General features: G+C 36.7%; 3 protein-coding genes across 6 annotated transcripts; all 3 read left to right on the top strand.

Annotated features, from left to right (window-relative positions):
• Positions 1-2,033: 2,033 nt before the first annotated feature.
• LOC132059099 (serine carboxypeptidase-like) lies at positions 2,034-8,956 on the top strand. The gene is made up of 9 exons (XM_059451589.1): positions 2,034-2,401; positions 3,681-3,849; positions 5,138-5,257; positions 6,842-6,985; positions 7,062-7,212; positions 7,403-7,494; positions 8,011-8,269; positions 8,352-8,485; positions 8,598-8,956. The coding sequence occupies exons 1-9, from the start codon at positions 2,088-2,090 to the stop codon at positions 8,724-8,726; spliced, it is 1,512 nt and encodes a 503-aa protein (XP_059307572.1). The 5' UTR covers positions 2,034-2,087; the 3' UTR covers positions 8,727-8,956.
• A 1,548-nt stretch (positions 8,957-10,504) lies between these two features.
• LOC132059098 (U11/U12 small nuclear ribonucleoprotein 31 kDa protein) lies at positions 10,505-14,673 on the top strand. Of its 4 annotated transcripts, XR_009415497.1 has the most exons (3): positions 10,505-11,125; positions 11,571-11,920; positions 14,271-14,673. XR_009415497.1 is itself a non-coding variant. In XM_059451587.1 (2 exons), the coding sequence occupies exons 1-2, from the start codon at positions 10,576-10,578 to the stop codon at positions 14,321-14,323; spliced, it is 603 nt and encodes a 200-aa protein (XP_059307570.1). In that variant the 5' UTR covers positions 10,505-10,575; the 3' UTR covers positions 14,324-14,673. The 4 variants fall into 4 exon arrangements, 3 of the variants coding, with proteins under 3 accessions (XP_059307570.1, XP_059307569.1, XP_059307571.1); XM_059451587.1 differs by lacking the exon at positions 11,571-11,920; XM_059451586.1 differs by lacking the exon at positions 14,271-14,673 and having other exon boundaries at positions 11,571-12,027.
• A 1,736-nt stretch (positions 14,674-16,409) lies between these two features.
• Positions 16,410-20,795, top strand: LOC132059096 (uncharacterized). Its single transcript, XM_059451585.1, has 4 exons — positions 16,410-16,552; positions 17,749-17,814; positions 19,116-19,595; positions 20,257-20,795. The coding sequence occupies exons 2-4, from the start codon at positions 17,807-17,809 to the stop codon at positions 20,591-20,593; spliced, it is 825 nt and encodes a 274-aa protein (XP_059307568.1). The 5' UTR covers positions 16,410-16,552; positions 17,749-17,806; the 3' UTR covers positions 20,594-20,795.
• The last annotated feature ends 374 nt before the right edge of the window (positions 20,796-21,169 follow it).

Raw genomic sequence — 21,169 nt, 5'->3', positions numbered from 1 at the left:
TCCACATTTGTAGTACCCTTTAAGTATCTCATGAACCACTTCACTGAGTGCCAATGTTCTTTACCAGGATATGTCATGTATCTACTCACAACACTAACAACATGTGAAATGTCAGGGCTTAGTATAATGCTACCAATAGCACTTGAATATGGAACACGAGACATATGTTCCATCTCCTCACCATGATCAAGGTTTTACACCTCGTCCACTTCCTCTACTTCTGAACTACTGGACTGGGCTAGTGGAGATTTAATTTCTAGCTCTATACTGTCACTGGCACCACGATCTGTTTTTGCTATTATCTTCTCCCTCTGACTGTCCAGTGAGGCAGACTCATTGAATGTCACATCCAGTGAGACAGTCCTTGCCTCAACTGTGGAAGTGCAAGTTTACTGCTTAGAAGAAATGTTTGCTTTTAAAATCTACAATTAGCCTATAATAAAAGTATCATTTGACACTCAATACAAACACCTACTATCATCTAGTCCAAAATGATAGGAGGATATTAATTCTCTTCGCTTGGGAACAAAACTTACTAATATAGAAGACTGAAAAAACATTACAAAATTGCCAAATTTTGTATGATTTTTCAGCTCAACAAATTACAATACTTTCTCCATTTTGCATAAATGCAGAAAATGCAAACAAATAGCTTTGAATGAAGGCTAACAAAGAACCCACTCTAAAATATTCCGAAGGATTAAGAATGCAACTGTTTCTTTTCCTTTTTACTAATGAGTTTTTTGTCATTAAGTAAATCAAAAATTCAGGAAAATTATAATGGAATTTTGTGGGTCACTACGTTAAAGTAATATGAAGTTATCTTCAAGAACAGACACCTTCCGTCATAGTCTACACATTTTTTTATTCCTTTTGGTATTCATACTATATACCACATACAAATTCCAAGTCTATTCACTAAACTAAAAAAAGATACCAAGTATAGATTTAAACATCGGAACACTAACTATTAAGAATTCTTACTTCGTCAAAAAGAAAACACCAACTATTAAGCACATCAGAAAAGGGGAAAAAAAAAAAAAACCTAAATCTTGAAGAATGAAATCAACACTTGGAGATAAGTTTAAACCATAAAATTTTAAAAGCGGAAACAAGAGGAATATGTAGATTTTTCTTTTGCGTCGTCTTCACGCTTCTCATCACAGCATAAAGTAAAAACACTAAGAGGAATATGTAGATTTTTTTTTTTTGTTAACTGTGGTGTTTGGATCAAGGTGCGCATATTTCGACTAATTACTACTACGTTTCATCGATTAATTACTGCTACTTTTACTAGCACAAAACATTTGAGAAGAAATCATTTAAATGTCTTCATATGAGTTTAAATCTGAGACTTAATAATTCTCAACCATTTTATTGATCATTGGGTCACATCTTGATGTGCTCGGCTCTTTTTTTCATTGTCCACATCAACAATATATAAAATTGCCTTGAGTTCATTTATGTGAAATTCCAGTGATTATAACTATATCTACTGCTGCTTTTAAGATAATTTTTTTTTCCCACCCGGGTGCTCGATATCCGCTTTGGAGTATGATTATATCCGAATTTGCGCCGCATAGGGCTCCATTTGAAAGGAAGTGCTCCATACCAAAAAAATTTCATACTGTGACTAATTAAGGAAGGAGCGAGTCTCAACCTTTCGAAACCTTTTTTAATTACTACGGCGCGATTTAAATTTAATCGAGTTCAATATAAATAATACTCTCTCATCCACTTCATCACATCGTTTGGTGGTTGCTTTTAAGTTAATTAGGTGTTACTACAACGCGAATTTAAATTTAATCGAATTTCAATATAAATAATAATAGGCAGGAAACCGAGAAAAGAAAAATGGTAGTAATTACCTTTTGTTTTCTTTTACTTTTGTCCACAACTTTTTCAACTTTATTCCCTTTTGCTAATATTTCCAAATTTCGGAAAATAGCTAAGCAGTTTCTTGGAAAGTGCACTACACTCTACGTGGAACCATCACCTCACTCGCCTCTCTCCTCTCTCCTCTCGCACGCAAAACCATTTCCCATATTAATTTCCTCACACACCACACTTTCCTTCAACCCCCAAACATGGCGCAATGGAAAATGAAACTTTCCCTTTTTCTCTCCTTTCTTCTTCATCTCGTTTTTCTTTCTCCTTCATTCGCAAAGGTTCCAATACCTTCGAGATTTGCATCGAAGCAAGGGGAAAAGTTGATTCGAGAACTCAATTTATTCCCTAAAGAATCTGATAACATCGTCGATCGAGATCCATTTCCTACGGAAGGTTCTAGAATCGTCGAGAAGCGATTCTCATTTCCTAATTTGGCGAATTCGAGTGTTTCTTTTGAAGATTTGGGACATCATGCTGGTTATTATAAGATTAAGCATTCTCATGCTGCTAGGTATATATACACACCTTTTCAAACTCTAGGCTCCGATATTATTGTTATTGTTATTATTATTTTCTTCAATCTATATCCTAATTCTATTGGATGTGTTTGATTTAAGATGGTAATTTTGACTTATATTTATATTAGGAATATGATAATGGTAAAGGGCACGTGGTCCAAGGAAGGGGCGCACCCAAGGGGTGTCATATAGACAACTTACCCTAATTTGATAAATAAAACGTCACATCAAAACCTAATTATGAATAGATAGTTGAATTTGATTATGTTGATAATTCTGACAGTTACGAGCGTGAGCTTGATCTCTGCGTAAATTCAGGGTAAGGGCTGCTAACATTGCATAATAGTCTCAGGCCTGGCTCTTCCTCGGACCCGCACATAGAGTTTGTGTGTCTGCTGCCTTTTTACATTTTCACACATTCCAATTGAAAATTGTCACAGAAGCTGGAACGAATGGAGAACGCTTAATTTATCTCCTGATTTATGGTGAAATTTGTCTTAGTTTCGGGGTTTTATTTTGTTGTTGGGGGGAGGCGGGGTTACTCTCTCCCAGGCCCTGCATCCAAGGGAGGACCTAGGGGGGCACAAGGGGTTCATTTCATCCGAATCCCCTTCGCCGGAAAATTGTCAAAATTAATTTTTGTGTATATATAACAAATATTGAATCTCCTTAGTTTCTTTGTGTGTTTACTTCTTGATATTTTCGAAATCCTGACTCCGCTACTGCTTGCATTGGCTTATATTGGATTACGTTTTGACTTCTTTGGACTGCAGCAGGTTTTCTGTAATCTTTTACCCCACACCCTTGCATGAGCTTCTTTATCTACCTACTCATTCACTTTCCATTTTGGAAACTCGAATGCAACAGTAGAGTGGAATGGTATAGCGGAAGCTTGCAGCCAATTCTAATTATTTTTGGATTAAGATGTAGTAGATTAGTTGATTAACATAGAAATTTTCTGTCTGGTTCATTTATTCATCTTCAAGTATCACTATTAGTTGCTTTCGTGGAGAATTGCGATTATTGTTAGATGGTTAAATAATGACCACTTATTTTACTATGTCAATTATCTTTTAAGACTTTCCGTTTGCTTAGAGATATATATCAGCTTGTTTCATTGAAATATTTCTCCTCCGCAACTAATTATTAAAATATAAATCTCCTGAGAATTCCTCCTTTGTAGATCATGTTCTGGTCTAACTTATCAACCAGCTACTTCTTCTTCTTGTGTGGTTTCTTATTTATTGAATTGTGTCACCTTCCATTTTGTAGGTTGTTCTATTTCTTCTTTGAATCACGCGGTAGTAAGGACGACCCTGTTGTCATCTGGTTGAGTGGAGGGCCTGGTTGCAGTAGTGAGCTGGCCCTTTTCTATGAAAATGGGCCTTTTACTGTTTCAAAAAATTTGTCACTTGTGCCGAATGAATATGGGTGGGACAAGGTATTTTCACTATCTTTGAAATTGACTTTCCAGTTTTAGTAGTTTCTTGTTAGTTAACAACTATATCTTGTGGTGCGTAAACAAAAAAGCTTGTGCTTAAGCAATTGTGGCAGTTTACCTTCTTGTTCTTTACTAGATGATCAGCTTGATTGCTTAGACTTTCTCTTTTCTCTACTCTTGATATAATGAAAGTTAAGAGTAGTACATAAATGGTACATGGGACGGATGAGTTTTGCCTGCCAACATTTTATGCATGTGCTTTATCCAGCTTGTTGTTTCCACAATAAGTACTTTTGTAGAAGCATGCTACTCTTATTGGCAGAATACCAGTTAATTTAATAGCTTGTTCATTGTGGAACTTCCTGTGTGATATTATCATTTTAATTTAAAAAGGAATAATTGGAAAAGGCAATTAAGAAACTGTTTCGGGACAACATATTGTTAATGTCTGTTTCTGTTTTTTCCTTTATCAAAAAAAGAAAATGGCAACTAAGAATATGCTAAACAAAACAGTTAATAACATGTCCATATCTGGTTCGACATTGCATAAACACACGAATCATCAATACAAAGACCTGAGTTCTTGATTCCGCATGCCGAAGCTTCGATAATCCAAGCTTCTGCATACTCCTTCTCCGAGAGTATCCTAGTAGCCACCTAAAATGAGTATAATGTCAATTCACAGACTTGAATTGATACTTGTCATCAATGTGAAGAAAAATCAGTGTGGCCCATTACTTTGCTTGCACATAGTACATCTGTTATGAGAAATGGCCATCTCAGAATTTGAGATGGTTACAAAGTTTCAGTATTTATGGAGTTATCATCAACCAGACTTTGAAAAGCCGTTACTTTTTTGTCAGAAAGGGTCTGTGTTTACTGGAATCTTATTGCTTCGCATATGACAGGTTTTGGCCATTCTTTTTCATTAGACCTCTAATATTTCACTTCCCTGACCACATACTTCTGTCTTCTTTCTGCCTTTTACTCATTGAAATTAAATTACCTGCATGGCAAATTGGCAATTCAAGACTGCAGATGGGAAAGTATTTCAGGTTCCACGGGAACTTCAGTTTTGGTTAGGGTGGTTTGAGTTTTGATTGAAACTTGGAATTTGATTGCCGAGTCTGACAGGATGAAATCTTCTCTGCGTTCAACATTTGTTTCTAAGATTAGAGTACTTGGTTCATTTTCATTAGTCAATTTTCCATTGTGTCCTTCAAGGACACTAAATTACCTTCATTGATTTCCAATCTGAAGAAATGACGTCTGCATGTAAATTCTGCAGGTATCAAACCTTATCTATGTAGACCAACCTACAGGTACTGGCTTCAGTTACAGTTCTGACAGACGTGACCTCTGTCACACTGAAGCATGCGTTGGCGACGACTTGTATGACTTTATTCAGGTTTGAAAATAAACCCCTAAAGCAACTTGGAGCCTTTTATATATATACACACAAACACACACACACACTCTGCTGCTGAATTCATCCATTCAAATCATAGTCTTATGATGACACTGGCTTCCGAATGTTTTCTTACCTATTAATTCCTGGTTTCATGTATGTTATTCATAGGGTTTGCTACATTGGTTAATTTACTGCTTCTTCAGAACGATAAACATTCCACCCATCAAAAAAGGGTGATAAACTTTTCTTTAGGAGAAACTGTACTTGGGGGTGAAATCACAACTTCTACCCTGATCATAAACATCCTCAGGGGTACAAAGTCAATTATGACCTTCCTTTTTTGTTAGTAGCATAATGATAAACAGTTTCTAAACACCTGTAATCTCCTTTCAAGAAATTCGTTCATGAAACTTTTTCTCTCTCACTGAAGTTGTGATATTGACAATAGACATGAGTAATGAAGCTTCTAATGAGCAACAATGGGAAACGTTTCGAGAAAGACTGAAATTAGTAGGAGAATTCTTGAACGATGATATATTTATTACCACATAGTAGGGTTTGCTGATTCCACCCACTCTTATGGTGATGTAAGACGCCTCTATCTCGCTGCTGACCTGTCTAGAATTGGCACCTGTTGACAAATTAAAGTATTTTTGGTGACAGTAAATGTTTTATTGATGTGTCTGGGATCCCTTTAAAGTAGCTGCTTGGACTCTTGGATTGTGCTGTGCTTGTCGGTTCTCGTCTATGTGTTGATCAGTCTACTTGTGGGATGCAAATAAGGGTGACACGTCTACAAAGAGCTCAAAAGGCTCAGTTTCTGAACACTCGAATTCGAGCCTTAAAGAACTCATGATCTTTTACTTGTATAGATGATAGGAGAGATATTATACACTAGGACACTAGCCTTATATTGTGCTGATTAGTGAGCCTTATAGGCGCTTGATGCATGTGATCTGGTCCCAGCAAAAAAGGAGGCATTAACATAGTTGGGGTTCTTTTTTCTTCCAAATGCATTAATGGCAAAAATGTGGTCACATTGCCAGCACATCCTCTTCCTCAACCTTTTTGCAGTAATCAGTAAAACCTTCTTTGTGGGATGGTTGCCTTGTTTTTTAATGGAACTTGCAGCTGATTGCTGAATTTTCGGTTAGATGACTTTTTGGTTAATTATTTCCCTCCCATATGCTTTTGGTTAGCATGTATAACAGCTTTTAACCCCGAAGATTTAGCAGAACTTGGCCTAAGCACCTTAAGACACTACACAATTAGCTATTCAGGTTCTTACCATTGTATCATTCAGATGAACTCCATAAGCTGAATTCCGTGTAGAATTTTTTCATCGCATTATTAGTTGACAACACGGATATATAGCTTTTAGTGTTTTTCCTCTACTTGTCTGTTTCTTCAAGATATAAGGATGGTTGTGGTTTGATTATAAATTTTCTTGAGTATTTGTGGTACATTGTTTATTTTAGTTTCTTCCTTTTTGGTGGAGGCAGTACATTTTCTAACTTGATGTGCAACAGACGCAATTATAATCCTGACTTTTTTGTGTTGATATGATCATTAATGGTTTAGGCTTTCTTTGAGGAGCATCCAGAGCTTGTAAAGAACGACTTCTACATAACCGGAGAATCATATGCCGGGCACTATGTTCCTGCTTTTGCTGCTAGAGTACACAAAGGAAATAAGGGTAAAGAAGGAATACATATAAACTTAAAGGTACGACATTTCACCAGCTGTTGTGCTGTTAGTTCCTTAATCACATGTCTTTACTTCATTGGATCTATTTGAACAGGGATTTGCCATCGGCAACGGGCTTACAGATCCCAAAATACAATACCCTGCATACACTGACTATGCATTGGACATGGGATTAATTTCGAAGTCTGATCATGATCGTATCAACAAACTACTTCCAGTTTGTGATATCGCGATAAACCTTTGCGGTACATCCTGTTTACTTTCTTTATTTCTTCCATATCATTTTGACTTATTCGGGCTTTCCCTCGGAGAAAAAAAAAAAAAAAAAGGTGGGGTCATCCTGATGGGAATGGATGTTCTTGCACTCGCAGCAAATCAATTCTCTATACTCTGTGTTGCTTCTCAGTTTCTGTATGTTTGTTTTTCTCCTTTTAGGCACTGATGGGAAAATCTCTTGCTTGGCGGCTTATTTTGTTTGCAATTCTATATTCACTGCTGTCCGCGCACGTGCTGGGGTGGACATCAATGTAAGTTGTCACCCATTTCAGTCTGTCTTTTCATTTTCTACCAATTGTAGTGCCTGTTACCCGTATTTGTAGAGAAATAGGTGTCAGCAGCCTCAGAAAGAGTAGAAATGATCCTAGAAATTTATCTTTTATAAATTGTTGCGAGAGATTTTTATGCCAAGAGATATATAGAGAACTTCTAGTGTAATGTTGGCCAAAGAGTTTAAATGGAGAACCATGGTCAGTATTCATACAGCCAAGCTTAACTTGTTTGGGATAATGGTGCAGTTGTCATTCTTCACTTCAAGTTAATCTTTTAAATTACTCAGATGGTCACACTATCCCGCAGCATACCTTCCAAAGTTGCGAACAAATGACTGGTTAACCATACAACGACCTACCCAGTGTAATCCCACAAGTGGGGTCTGGGGAGGGTGGTGTGTACGCAGCCTCACCCCTACCCTCTGAAAGTAGAGAGGCTGGTTCCAATAAATGACTGGTTGACCATGTTTCTGATAATTAACCTTTCACCTGCAGCACTACGACATCAGAAAGAAGTGTGTGGGACAACTCTGCTATGACTTCTCAGACATGGAGAAAATGCTGAATCTGCGCTCTGTTAAGCAGGCTCTTGGCGTTGAGGATATAGAGTTTGTCTCGTGTAGTACTACTGTGTACCAGGCCATGCTTGTTGACTGGATGAGGAACCTTGAAGTAGGAATTCCAACCTTGCTTGAGGATGGAATAAAGTTGCTTGTGTATGCTGGTGAATATGATCTTATTTGCAACTGGCTAGGTAAGCTTTGTATTATCATTAAGCTTGATTATAGATGTTTACCACGTAAATATTCATGTCATAACATTGTCCCTTTTAACAGGTAACTCAAGATGGGTTCAGGCCATGGAATGGAATGGTCAGAAAGAGTTTGTAGCATCTCCCGTTGTCCCTTTTGAAGTTAATGGTTCTGAAGCAGGATTGTTGAGAAGCCATGGGCCTCTGAGTTTCCTGAAGGTGCCTTTATTAATCGACACTGCATCTATCAATTAACGATGTTATTGTTCAATTTATCATGATTAGTGTTTGAGCTAACTGTTGTGGTGTCTCGTGGCTAAATGCGTAATAGGTTCATGATGCCGGGCACATGGTTCCAATGGATCAGCCTAAAGCTGCCTTAGAGATGCTGAAGAGGTGGACTGGAGGCACCCTTTCTCAGCAGACGACTGAGACTGAAAACATGGTCGCTTCAATATGATTTCTGATTACGCTTTTCATGGTTTTCAGATATCTGTAAATATTACTCTATCCTGATGGTAGGTGGCCTCTTTGGCTAAGGATTGGTGGCCTTTGTCCAAACTTTCTTTACCACTGTATGTTTGACCAAAGCAAAGGCCTTCCTAAACTGTATCACTATAAAACTTTCTGAATCGCATTGAGGCATGATAAAGATTTGAAGACAAAAAGGCATTTAGAAAAATATGCATATATTATTGTCGGTTTCTTTTTATAACCGTGGTGTCCGGGTCAGCTTGCTCGTACCTCGACTAATTTCATGGGATACCTGGTCCCTCCCACGAGTACATGTAACATGTAATTCTGCGCCACCAAGGGTTGCCCAGATAGATATGCGTATATTATTGTTGGATATACCAAGAAGATAGACAGTTTATATTATTAAGTGTGATGCTTCTCAAGCTAGGCACATTCTATCATCTTGTACAAGCAGATAGGTCTCTTGAATGTAAGAACTATGAAAGTAGTTGCTCAGAAATGGGGGAGGAAAAGAAACTGGGAAGCTTAGTTTAGAATGTATCATTGACTTCTCCCCCGCATTGGACATTTCAACTTACCGAGATAATAAAGCCACTCTGCTTAGATTTTTAATAGCTTATGGCTTAGCATTCTCATTCCTTGTATAGCTGTTGAACTAGTGTTGTAAATCAATCAATCAATCAACTACGTTAGAACCCAAATTAAGTTGGATTCAACTATATGAATGATCTATTTTCATTCTGTTCGATTCGAATTTATCACATTCAATAATGTTCTAAATTTTAAGTCCCGCAGAATGGTGTGTCTGACACTATACCACAAAACATACGTAATTGTGACAAAGAAAGGTTCTCCATTCTTAGCATAGGTTGAATTAATGTAGAGAAATTGTAAATATTTCAAAATAATGTCTTTTCATGAGATTTTAAACATATTTCGTTTCTTTTGTAAGACATTCAATCGTCAAATTTGCCGAATTCGTGGGCTAGTACATATGGAGTCTTCGCAGGACACAGATAAAAAAACTCCAACCACATTCCTTCATTTTATCTGTTATGAACATTTTTGTCGCAATCTATAGTCCATTTTAATAGTCATGTTCTTAGGAAAATAGTAATTAAAAGGAAAATTTGACTAAATTATTTTTATTTATTAGAACAGTCAATTTTTTATTTGTTATTAAAAAAACATTTAACTTACCTAAGATTTAAATATAATTAACTAAACCATAATCTTTTTTTTTTTTTAAACTAGGAAACCTGTAGCTGATTAAGTGCACTATTAAGTGCACTATGGATAAATCTCAAATCACATTAATGCAATAGTCATGTACGTAACTTTGTTTGGATGGCAAATCAGTTCATTAAAAATGTAAAGCATACTTATCTAGTTTATAAATGCGATGTTTAGATAGATTGTAGGTATAATAACTTTGTTGGATGGTTAGAAATTAGTTCATATTTATTAATAAAAAACTCGGGTAAAAGATAAAATAGAAACTTTAAAAAATAAGTTAGTGATGGGTGGGGGGTGGAGGGGTGGGTGGTGTGAGGTGGGATTGGTTGGTGGATATGGTGTTGTATTGTATTGTATGCGTATAATGGAGAAATGAAATGTAACCAGCATAATGTTTACAAAATTAGATTGTATATATACCTATGTATAATAAACTTGTAAATTACATTAATAAAATACCCTCCAAACAGGGGTAAGAAATTAGTTCATATATACTAAACCAACTCAGTCACCCTTAATCCAAAATCTTTTCCTTTTAAAATAAACTTAAGGCTCCTCAGTTAACTTCACTCCTTTGTGGGGACAAAATCGTAAAAATGTCGAAGAAGAAAAAGCACAACTCAGACTCCGACGAAGACGACACTTTCTACTACCGTTACTCCTCCGCACCATCACCGGCGCCGCCGTCCTCCGCCGCCACATCCAAAACCCTAACAAAACCCTCACACGTCAGCAAAACCCTAGCTCCATCAAAATCAACAGTATACGTAAGTAATCTCGATTATACCCTTACAAATTCAGATCTCCACACAATCTTCTCAACCTTCGGTAAAGTAGCAAAAGTAACTGTAGTTAAAGATCGGGTTACCCGAAAGAGCCGTGGTGTAGCTTTTATTCTATTTGTTTGTAGAGATGATGCGGTTAAAGCTGTTAAAGGAATTGACAAAAAAGTCCTTAATGGAAGAACTTTAACGGCGTCGATTGCATCGGATAATGGAAGGGCAGCAGAGTTTATAAGGAAGAAAGTTTATAAGGATAAAAGTAGGTGTTATGAATGTGGTGAAGAAGGACATTTATCGTATGAGTGTCCGAAAAATAAACTTGGTCCTAGGGAAAGACCCGAGCCCTCGAAGAAAGGGCGGAGAGGTAAAATGCATACATTTAGTCATTATTTGATGCAGGTTTTACTCCCTGTGTCCCAATTTATGTGATATAGTTTGACTGGGCATAGAATTCAAGAACGTAAGTAAGATTTGTCTATCGGATACTAAGGTAGGGGTAGATGTTGTTGCATTCTATCCTCCTGACACCCCCCCCCCCCCCCCCTTGTGGGAGTACACTAGGTATGTTGTTGTTGTTGTGGTCTAAAATAAGCCATAGATATTTGTGTGGTTGTGAATCATTTCACTAAGGGTAGAAGGGGAAGTTTCAAGTTAAATTATTTCTAAATATAGAATGTATCATTTTTTTTTTGGGACAGACTAAAAAGGAAAGTATATCACATAAATTGGGACAGAGGGGGTAGTACTTTTATTGTAGTTTGAGTATAAATTATATTGATTTGTGCTTAATATTGTATTTTGTTGTGTAGGAATAAAGAATTTTGGGAGCAACAGTGGTAGTGGTGGTGGAGGAAAGGGGGGTGGTGGGGGTGGTGAGTGGGAGGATGAGGAGGAGGAGGGGGATGATGACGTGGCAGCAAGTTTTGATGATGATAATTGGGCGTCGGTGGTGGACAGGGGAGCAGAGGAGAGGTTATTGAAAGGAGATAATGAGGAATTCAAGAAGGAGAAAAGGGGGGAGAAGAGGAAAGGTTATTTTAGTGATGAGAGTGATGAGGAGGATTGATTTTCTTATAGTGGAATTAGATGAGGAAAAATGGGAGCCTTTAGCTTGTTTCTAAAGGTTTTGAGGAATGGTTTTCAATGGTGTTAATTGAAGGTATTGAAAAGTTTTCGTTCCCTCCTTTTATTGTCAAGTGTTAATTGATTTCATTGGTAAATACCATTATGGTGTTGCATCGTATCTATGATTGTGGAACTAGATAGTAAACATTTTTGACTCGCGCTCTCTATGCGCGGGGTCCGGGGAAGGGCCGGACCACAAGGGAGGAACTAGATAGTAGTTGTATGTATATAGAAATGTAGAACTTATTTAGTTTTAAGTTGAAAAATGGGAGCTTTACCTTGTTTCTGAAGTTGAGGAATGATTTTTAATGATGTTAATTGAAGGTATTGAAAAGTTTGCACTCCCACCTTTTCTAGTGTTTTGGTAATTGTTGAGTGTTATTTGATTTCATTGTTAAATTGATATATGATGTACGATGTCTATGATTGTGGAACTAGATAGTAGTTGTATGTATGTAGAACTGTAGAACTTATTTAGTTTTAAGTTGTATCTTGTTGGCAAAATGTTATTATTGGTAAAAATTCCATTTTATGGACAGTGTGGTTCTTTTATTTTTCTTTCTCTTCCGTTGGAGTGTGAATTGCTCCTAAGTATTGAGATTCCTGCTCCAGCTAGTTGGAATTATGTTATTTGTAGGTTTAACTAAATTATGGTAGCATTATCGAAATACTCATATGCTGTTTTGAAAAGTATAGATTATAAGCTATGTTTTCCTCCTAAAAGTGAGTTATTCTTGGAAATAGCCAATCAAGGTGGCCTCCTTTTCGGCCATCATTCATAGTGGGGTTCCTAACCTCGCGAATATTGGCACATACCTGACATTCCGATGTCAGTCGTCCTTGGTTTTGCTTTGTTAGATAGTGGGGAGAGGGGGCAAGATAAAGATAGAAAAGGAACATAGAAAAGGAACCGCGATCAATTATACTAACAATTGCACCTCAATTCCTAAGTTGACATGTTTAGGTATATGAATCCTCTATATCCATTCAAACCCAACATTCGGAGCAGTGTTTTGGACGGCGCGCGGCGACAAAAGGCGATAAGGGCCTGCCTCGCCTTAAGGCGAGGTGAGCGGCGAGGCGCTCGCCTTTTTGAAGTGCGGCGCCAATAAGTACCAAAAAATTAAAATATTTAATTGCATATATAAATATTCAAAATCTCACTAGCAATAACATATTAGCAAATATTTCAATTCAAAAATTAAAAGTAGATAGTAGATACTAAAAGTTTAGAACTTGAATAAGTCAATGACTCAATAATTATTGAACAGAAAAAACAGTCACTGTCTCACTGGCAGTTGAGAAAAAAAAAAACAGAGGAGAAAATAGAAAAAGAAAAAAACAGAGGAGAAAAAACAGAAAAAGAAGAAGAGAATAGAAGAAGGAAAAAAAAAATTTGCAGAAGTCGCCGGAAACAGAGGAGGAGTCGCCGGAAAAAAAGAAGAAGAACAGAAGAAGAAGCAGAAGAAGAAAACAGAGGAGGAAGAAAGAAGAAGAACTGAAGAAGAAGAAGAAGAAGAAGAAGAAGGAGAAAGAGAGCGTACCTGAAAAGCTTGAAGGAGAAGAGAGGAGAAGGCAAAAAAACCCTAGCCGTTGTTTTCATTTAAGTCTTCAACTTTTAATTGCTTTTTTATTTTAAATACCCACTGTTGCCTCGCCACAACTGGCGCCTCGCCTCGGCGCCATCAGCGCCTTTTGAAGGTGAGCTCGCCAGAGCCCTAAAAGGTGGCAGAGCCACGCCTCGTCACCCCTCTCGCCTTTGGCGAGATGGCGCTCGCCTTTCACAACACTGATTCGGAGAGTTCACGTGAGTATTCATAGCTTCGCGGAATAGTTGCTTGTTCTACAGCTTGGTAATGTTATAACTACAAGCAGTGGCAATTCATTTTCTGTACACCCGCTTATGCTCTAAAGTGACGTATTTGAATCAATTTACATTTTTACCATTTTCACATAATAGCAATCCAACAAGACGAGTAGGTTGAAAGTGATTCAATTTAAGACTGTTTGCGCAGCTTGCACTTTCTAGCATACAGAACGTGCCCTGTGACACCAGTCTTACAAAAAATAAGTTTTGCAGAATGCGGCTGCTCTCTTGCATTTATAACCAGGTGTTACGTTAATCTAACAGCTCTGGTTCTGCAGCAGTGTCTTAGTCTTGCCGTCTTGATGTCTTATTTGAATGCTCTTTCCAGAATTTTCCCCTCATCCTCTTTGCAAATACATGACCTTAACATGCGTCATTTTATTCACTCTTGGTGCTCTGTTTTACATGCTTAGTCCATTGCCATTCAGCTGGTTGGTGGGGATGTATTCATCATCAACATATATATCTGGATGCTAGTGGCTTTTCTTATTAAGTTGCTTGTTTCACTTTTTGCTAGTAAAAGAGAAGGTAACATGGAAAATCTTAGCTTTAACCAATAGGAGTAGCTAGAGTACCCGAGGTTGGTGGTGAAGGATTTGGATCATCTGGTTTTGGAGCAGCACAGAAATTTTTATTCACGAGATATCAACATGTTTGTTGTCATTCTTGTCTCTCTTGTTCGTTCATCATTTTGGATCTGGGGCTTGGAGCTCGCGAAGATTTTAAGGTCCCTGTGAAGTTTTCAGAATCGCTTCAAAGTTTTCTTCATTGAAATAGAGCTAAACTGTCACTGAGCACCATATTCAGGTACTCCGAGCATGTCAATGCAAGCCATTGGGCACTCCTGTTACTCTTGTGGATTAACTACTTGACAAGTTAGTTAGATAGCTCTTTATTTGAGGATGAAACTATGCAGAATGTTGCCTTTTAAGCACTGAAGATGTTGCCAACTTCATAGAAGTTTGATGTGCTATTTACCTCGTCTAGCTTGATTTTCGTCCAGTCTGAAAGGAGTACAGATAATGTCATTTTGAGGCAAGATAGATGATATTGATTTATTCTACTGAAGCGAGAAAGTTCCTGAAACTTGCATTTGCGGATAAGGAACGTTTTTGTTTCCCTCCTTGTGTCCGGTACACGCTTCGGGCCCGAATAATCAGGACTTGCACAGGGAAGTCGCACTTCGGGGGTAATGCGCTTCTTATTAAAGGCCTTTTATTCTCAAGGCTTGAATCTTTTTATGCGGTTAAGGATGGAGGAATATGTATCATTTCACCGCAATTTTGGTGGTGTTGCCTAAGAATGAAACTAGCAGCAAATTTGAAACCAACACTTTATTACAAAGGATACAAAGAAGGAATGTTAAAAGACAGCAGAAATCAGAATAAGAGAAGGGCTCATGTTAACATGTCTGTTCTTTTCATCACCTAACGGAGAGCTACATCGTCGAATTACTTATGATATCACCTATCCATATTAATGTTTATTCTAAAAGCTCTAGTGTTAATGTGAATTATGTGTCACTAGTAAGAAGGTTGTGCAATTATTATTCCTTTTTCGCATCAAGTTTGGAGTTTTAAAATAGAGTGGGGGAATCTTGTAAATTTACGACAAGACAAGATATGGAAGTGTGTGAAACTAACAAAAGAGACTAGTGTAGGGGAAGTAAACAGGTGTTCGTCTAATTAAAGACTCCTTGTTTTCACTAAAGTACAATGTTCTAATAAGTTCAAATTAAAATTACATAGTACCTATAAAAAAAGTGCTAGACTGTTAAATAATTGAAAATTTTGAATTATTTTTAATATTGAGATTGCAAGAAATGTTTGTTTAAAGCAAACAAAATAGCTCTATACGTTTTGTAGATTGTATGCCATACAATCTATACTCTTTTCTAAGATGAATATCACTTCATAATTGCAAGTACTAAACTTCACATAATACACCATTGTACTTTTTTTTCCTCTCCTTTTTTCCCATTAGACATTAGGTAGCAAAAGCTCATTTGTCCTATTGATCCAACGTGAATAAGTAAATTATTGTACGCTAAAGGAAACTCCATTCCTAAGCTAAAACTCGCGATGTTGGTTAACTAAAAAGGTATTTTTATCATTCCACCTACACATTCATGGTACAATAGTACATTACCTAGGGTTCGAATCCCAATATGTACTCACCTACTACATTTTTCATTCATTTCCGCTTATAAAAGAATAAGAGAGGGAGGAAACCCATTACATTAGCTCGTGTTTAGTAAGAAAATCGAGTATCCTTATTGGATACAGAGTCGCCTTTGTTAGAGAGCGCGTTATCCCTCAATGTGAGACTTCTTGGCATGAATTCGAATTCAGTTGTGCCTCAATACAGGATCCAGACACACGACACTCGGTTGGAAAATCCCCCCAAAAAAAAAAAAAGTAAGAAATTTGGTTAATACATCAAAGTTCATTGGCCATTTTTGACTTTCAACAAATAGTCAACCTAAGCTTTTTGGGTTGTACCTACTTTTAATTCCTATCTCAACAATGACAACAAATCAACGGTACAGATTACATACACATCACAAAAAAGCCGTTGAATCTAAATCCTAGTCCTAGTTTAGAACAGTAACTACCAAAAAGGGCAAAAAAAGAGAAGTAGCTGTCGTTTTCCTATCTTGGTTATAAGTTTTAATATCTAATATTAGTACAGACAAATACCTAATTCTCTTACCTATAATAATTGTACTACATTAAAGAACCTTCTACAATTGTTGTCCAAACACATCAACGGAAGCTTCAAAATTATCTAGTTTGATCTGTAAGTTTATATGATTTTGCACTTGTTTTTTTTATTATATTGTACCCTTTATGGGAGTTTAAAGAAAAAGAAGATTTTTTTTTTTTTTTGTGGGGTGTTTTTTAATTGGGTAATTGATATATATTTGAGTTCAAATTGCTTAATTTTCTTGTGGGGTGTTTGTTAATTGGCTAATTGAATGAAATTTGAACTCAAAATTGCTTAATTTTCTTGTGGGGTGTTTGTTAATTGGCTAATTGATAGAAATTTCAGTTCAAATTGCTTAATTTTCTTGTGGGGTGTTTGTTAATTGGCTAATTGAATGAAATTTGAACTCAAAATTGCTTATTTTCTTGTGGGGTGTTTGTTAATTGGCTAATTCATAGAGATTTTGAGCTAAAAATTGCTTTTTGAGAAGTGGGTTTTTGTTATATCTAAGTGATATTTGTTGATTGATTAAGGTGTCTAAGTACTTGTTTTGGGGGTAATCTAGGTTTTCTCGACGTCAAATAAAATTTTTTTTTTTTTTTTTTTTTTTTTTTTGGGTTCTTCTTTCAGTTTTACAGGCTATAGATTTGCATTGATAGGTAAAAAAAAAATTCAAGAATGTAAGCTAAAAGGTACTGCCAATTTAGAACCAGTAGGGGTTTTTTGAACTTGGAATGTCTTTTTGTTTAATTAGGCAAAGTATAGGGACTATTGTGAGAAAGGAGAAAACCTTGTATTTAAGATGTAAACAAACTAGAAAGCCTCTTTTTAGGTTACTTTATCCTTAGCAAGTTCTCGAAATCGAGAACAATGCTTTGTATATTCCTATTTTATTTTCATGTGTAGTAGCTTATAGCCAGAGGCAGATGCAGAGTGCGGGTAGTGGGTTCATCTGAATATAGTACTTTTTACGTGAAGCATAAATTTTGTGAGAAAATCAACTAAAATTGCAACAAATAATGGTATGAACCAATAACTTTAAAAATGCAATGAGTGTTCAATGCCAGGAACTTTAAAGTTTGAAACCATGAAGCTTAAATTTTGGATCTGCATCTACTTATAGCCATGTGAATTTCGAAAAACTGGAACAATAGAACTAGCTTTGTTGAATCAATTACCTTATTACATGACGCCTGCAGTATCTTTTATCTGCATCATAATTGCAAATTTTACAAAATGGAGTAAGAATTATGCATGTTAATTGATTGGTTACCTACTACATTCTACAGGTTGCATAAGTCGTAGTGTCTATCAACTTCAAAATTGGCTTATCAGTGGACATGATCTATGTTCAAGTAAGATTTTATAGAAAAGATAATTATGTTCCTTTTTTGTTAGGAAAATATTTTATTAAACTGATTCTATCTGAGACCATAAGTTGTGTGTTATTGGTTACTCATTATTGCTAGTTGTTGTGCCAAGAATAATATGTTCTTACAAGATAAGAAAATAAACGAAGCTGCAAATCAAATTTGTGAATATCTAAAGAAAAGTGGAGTTATAACAAATGGAATCAAGTCAAATTGCTATAGTCAAATCAAATATACTGTATGAGTTAACCGGCTAAACAGTTTTTATCTACACTTCCCCTTTTTGGTGATCATCGGTATTTCCAATGTGTGGCAGCTCACTTCAAGAAGATGTGGGCAAGCACTTTGTTGTTTCTGAATTTTCTCTATCCACTTTGATTTTCCAAAATATACTGTAAACTTATTCCCTTCGAGCTAAGATAAGACAACTGCTTGGGTCTGATTTGAGGCCATACTTGATCAGGCCTTTCACAGAGCCTAATGCTTTTGATCGATTGAAACCTGAAATCCTTTATATGTTGTGGTAGACTGATGATTTCAAGGATATATGTTTCTTCTATATGGTACTTGGGGTGAGGGTAATGTTGGGTTTCACTGTAGTTTCTGTTTTCCTTTTTATCTTTGATAAGTTGATGTTGGTTCATTGTCCTTCTGGTTTCCGTCTCAGTCTATTTTCACGTCTTATTATCAATTTCCTCTTGGAGATTGACCCCTGTGGTAATGCCCTTTTCGGACCCCCGCGCATACGTGAGGCTTAGGCCGGGCTGCCCTTTTATTATCAATTTCCTCTTGGAAGTGCCTTTCTAGAATGAAACCCATCTCAAGGAACTAAATTAGCTGATATAGCCCAAACCATGTCTATCGAAGGAGACATAAAAGTGCAGCAAATAGAAAGTTAGTAGGAAAGAACTTACGGCACTTGACAGCTTGTAATTCAACCCTCTAACACCTTCCATAGGGTTGCTTGAAAGGATGAAAAAGTGGTTAAGTGCCGTAAATTATTTCTTAAAGTAATATGATACATTCTAGAAAGGCACTTCCAAGAGGAAATAAACGACCCCTTTTTGTTATTTCTTAAAATTGTGTAGGAATTTCCTAGGAAGCTTGTGCTACTAAGAACTTTCCAGCTAAGGAACATATACTTGTAATTGGTATTTGATTTACTATGTCTAACCCTGATTAACAACAAATTCAGGGCCACCTGATTAATGTAAAAAAGAATTTCTTTCTGAGTGCTGAATTATTAATTAAGAACAAGCTTTCTCATTATTTTCTTGCCCCACCAGTGATGATGAACCATTGGCCTTCAAAAAAATGCATGAATTTTCCACAGTGGACGGCTTTGTAGAGATAACTGAATCCTTGGCGGACATGATAAAGTTCATTGCAAATGAGCCCTCCGTGGGGCTTTTCTACATTCAGCAGCATACACAGAAAGCAGCTCCCAACCTTGTAAATCTAAAAAACAATATTGAGGAGAGATCCCGTGAATTGTCTCTCCACACAGAAGACTTGGAAGATTCCATCACCGTGATCGGGTCGATGAAAGAGTGTGGCATTCCAATTGCTAACGAGATGATTAAAGATCTCAGACATAGTCTAGCTGTCATTTCAAAGAAGCAACCAAAAAAAGGATTGATTAGCGGACCCCGTTCAAGTTTCCCCGTCGGTATAACTACCTCTTGGAGTCCTGCCACGTGGGGTCGCAGTACAGGTTCAGAAGAGGACGATGATAGGGCTCCTGGTTATCTCTCGAATGTTTTCAGGTAGGGATGGCAAAATTAGCCAATGAAAGCATGACCCGCCCAACCTGTTCAAGTTTGGGCGGGTCATTCACTAGCTCAGCCCATTTTAGGCCCCAACCATTTCAACTCATCTAAAAATTGGCCTGATGTGTAGCCCAAATTGGGCCATAAAAATCTTGTCAAAATATTTTCGAAAAGATTTTTTTCATTTGATATTAGCCATTATAAAGAAAAAAATAGTTTTAGTAGATACTAAAAATTATACTACCTCAGTTTCAATTTATTTGTCTTACTTTCCTTTTTCGTGCGTTTCAAAAAGAATGCTTCTTTCCTTTTTTGGCAACTCTTTTATTTCAACTTTTCACATGACATATTTAAGATACAAGATTAAAGGACATTTTGGTGCATTCTACCTTTCTTTAGTTTAAGACTATAAAATTCAAAAGTTTTCTTTACTTTCTTAAGTTCTATGCCAAGTCAAAACCTGAGAAACAAATTGAAACGGGAGGAATAAAAACAACAAACAAGGAAATTAAAACTTTGTAAAAATTGGGTGGGTTGGGTTATGACCCGCTTTTTAGCTCATTTAGCCCAACCCCTTTCAGCCCAAGTTTCTTAACTCAGCTCATTTTAACCCGCCCAAGTTCAGCCCAACTAACTCATTTAACACACCTATTTTCAGGTCAGCAAAACAAAAGGCAAGTAACTTCACATGGGCTCCTTTAGAGTCCGGAGAATCTCGACTAGCCAAGAGTGAACCATCTTCATCGGACAAGGATGAGCCATCCGTCTCCCGTACTAATGACACACTATTGGCTGCAGATGCGAGCTCTTCTTCGTCACTCGGACGGGCCAATAGTGAAGATTTAAGAGTGTCAGGTCAAACTATTGATGATGAGGTACAACAAGAACAGGTATACAAAAGCATGTCCCATGATCAACTGATGTCTTTGTCTGAAAATTTCGAAGAATTTAGAGCTGATAAAGAAGCGAAATTAGAAGAGTGGTTAGGAGAATGAGGAATGATGATGACCTTTTGCTCGATTAAACTCTGAAGCTCGATGATACTTTTCGTATGAACGACGACGCTTCTCTTGTATCATGATTCATATACTTTATTATACTTGATGAATAAATGTGAAAGAAAAGAAATGAGTCTTGAATTTATGACCACTATAGTTGTGTTTGTACATTGAGGAATGTATTGTTTGTGAACTGCTTTAGCTGATTTCTATGGTGTGTTCTGAATGCTCAGTTTCATGGTTCAAATAGGAACCAATGTGGGGCGTTTGGTTCATATACTCCCTCCGTCCCAAAAAGATTGTCTTCCTTTCTTTTTTAGTCTGTCCCAAAAAGATTGGCACATTTCTATATTTAGAAATAATTTAATTTTAGCCACACATTTCAAAAGTCTTTCCTTTATTTCTTTAACTTTATAGTTTGACAATCTTTTTATGCGGTGATTAATATTGAGGAGATTGTTGTACGTGATTGCTTTTAAAAGGGCTATCTTGTCTTTAAATAGTTGAAACCCCGCATTGCTAATACACATATTCTTATTCCACGTTCTACATTGGTTCCTGCATAACTGAGTT

Source organism: Lycium ferocissimum, chromosome 6 (genome assembly GCF_029784015.1).
Source record: "Lycium ferocissimum isolate CSIRO_LF1 chromosome 6, AGI_CSIRO_Lferr_CH_V1, whole genome shotgun sequence".
NCBI classification, from domain to species: domain Eukaryota; kingdom Viridiplantae; phylum Streptophyta; class Magnoliopsida; order Solanales; family Solanaceae; genus Lycium; species Lycium ferocissimum.
This window is presented reverse-complemented; position numbering and strand designations above follow the sequence as displayed.

Bases quoted from the DNA above. Each gene is read 5' to 3' on its own strand.
- LOC132059098 (XM_059451586.1), top strand. From the start codon at position 10,576: ATGTCGAAGAAGAAAAAGCACAACTCAGACTCCGACGAAGACGACACT. The intron at 11,126-11,570 runs GTAAAATGCATA...TTTGTTGTGTAG, and splicing joins CTCGAAGAAAGGGCGGAGAG to GAATAAAGAATTTTGGGAGC.
- LOC132059096 (XM_059451585.1), top strand. The intron at 19,596-20,256 runs GTAGGGATGGCA...ACCTATTTTCAG, and splicing joins TATCTCTCGAATGTTTTCAG to GTCAGCAAAACAAAAGGCAA.
- LOC132059099 (XM_059451589.1), top strand. From the start codon at position 2,088: ATGGCGCAATGGAAAATGAAACTTTCCCTTTTTCTCTCCTTTCTTCTT. The intron at 2,402-3,680 runs GTATATATACAC...TCCATTTTGTAG, and splicing joins AAGCATTCTCATGCTGCTAG to GTTGTTCTATTTCTTCTTTG. The intron at 3,850-5,137 runs GTATTTTCACTA...TAAATTCTGCAG, and splicing joins ATGAATATGGGTGGGACAAG to GTATCAAACCTTATCTATGT.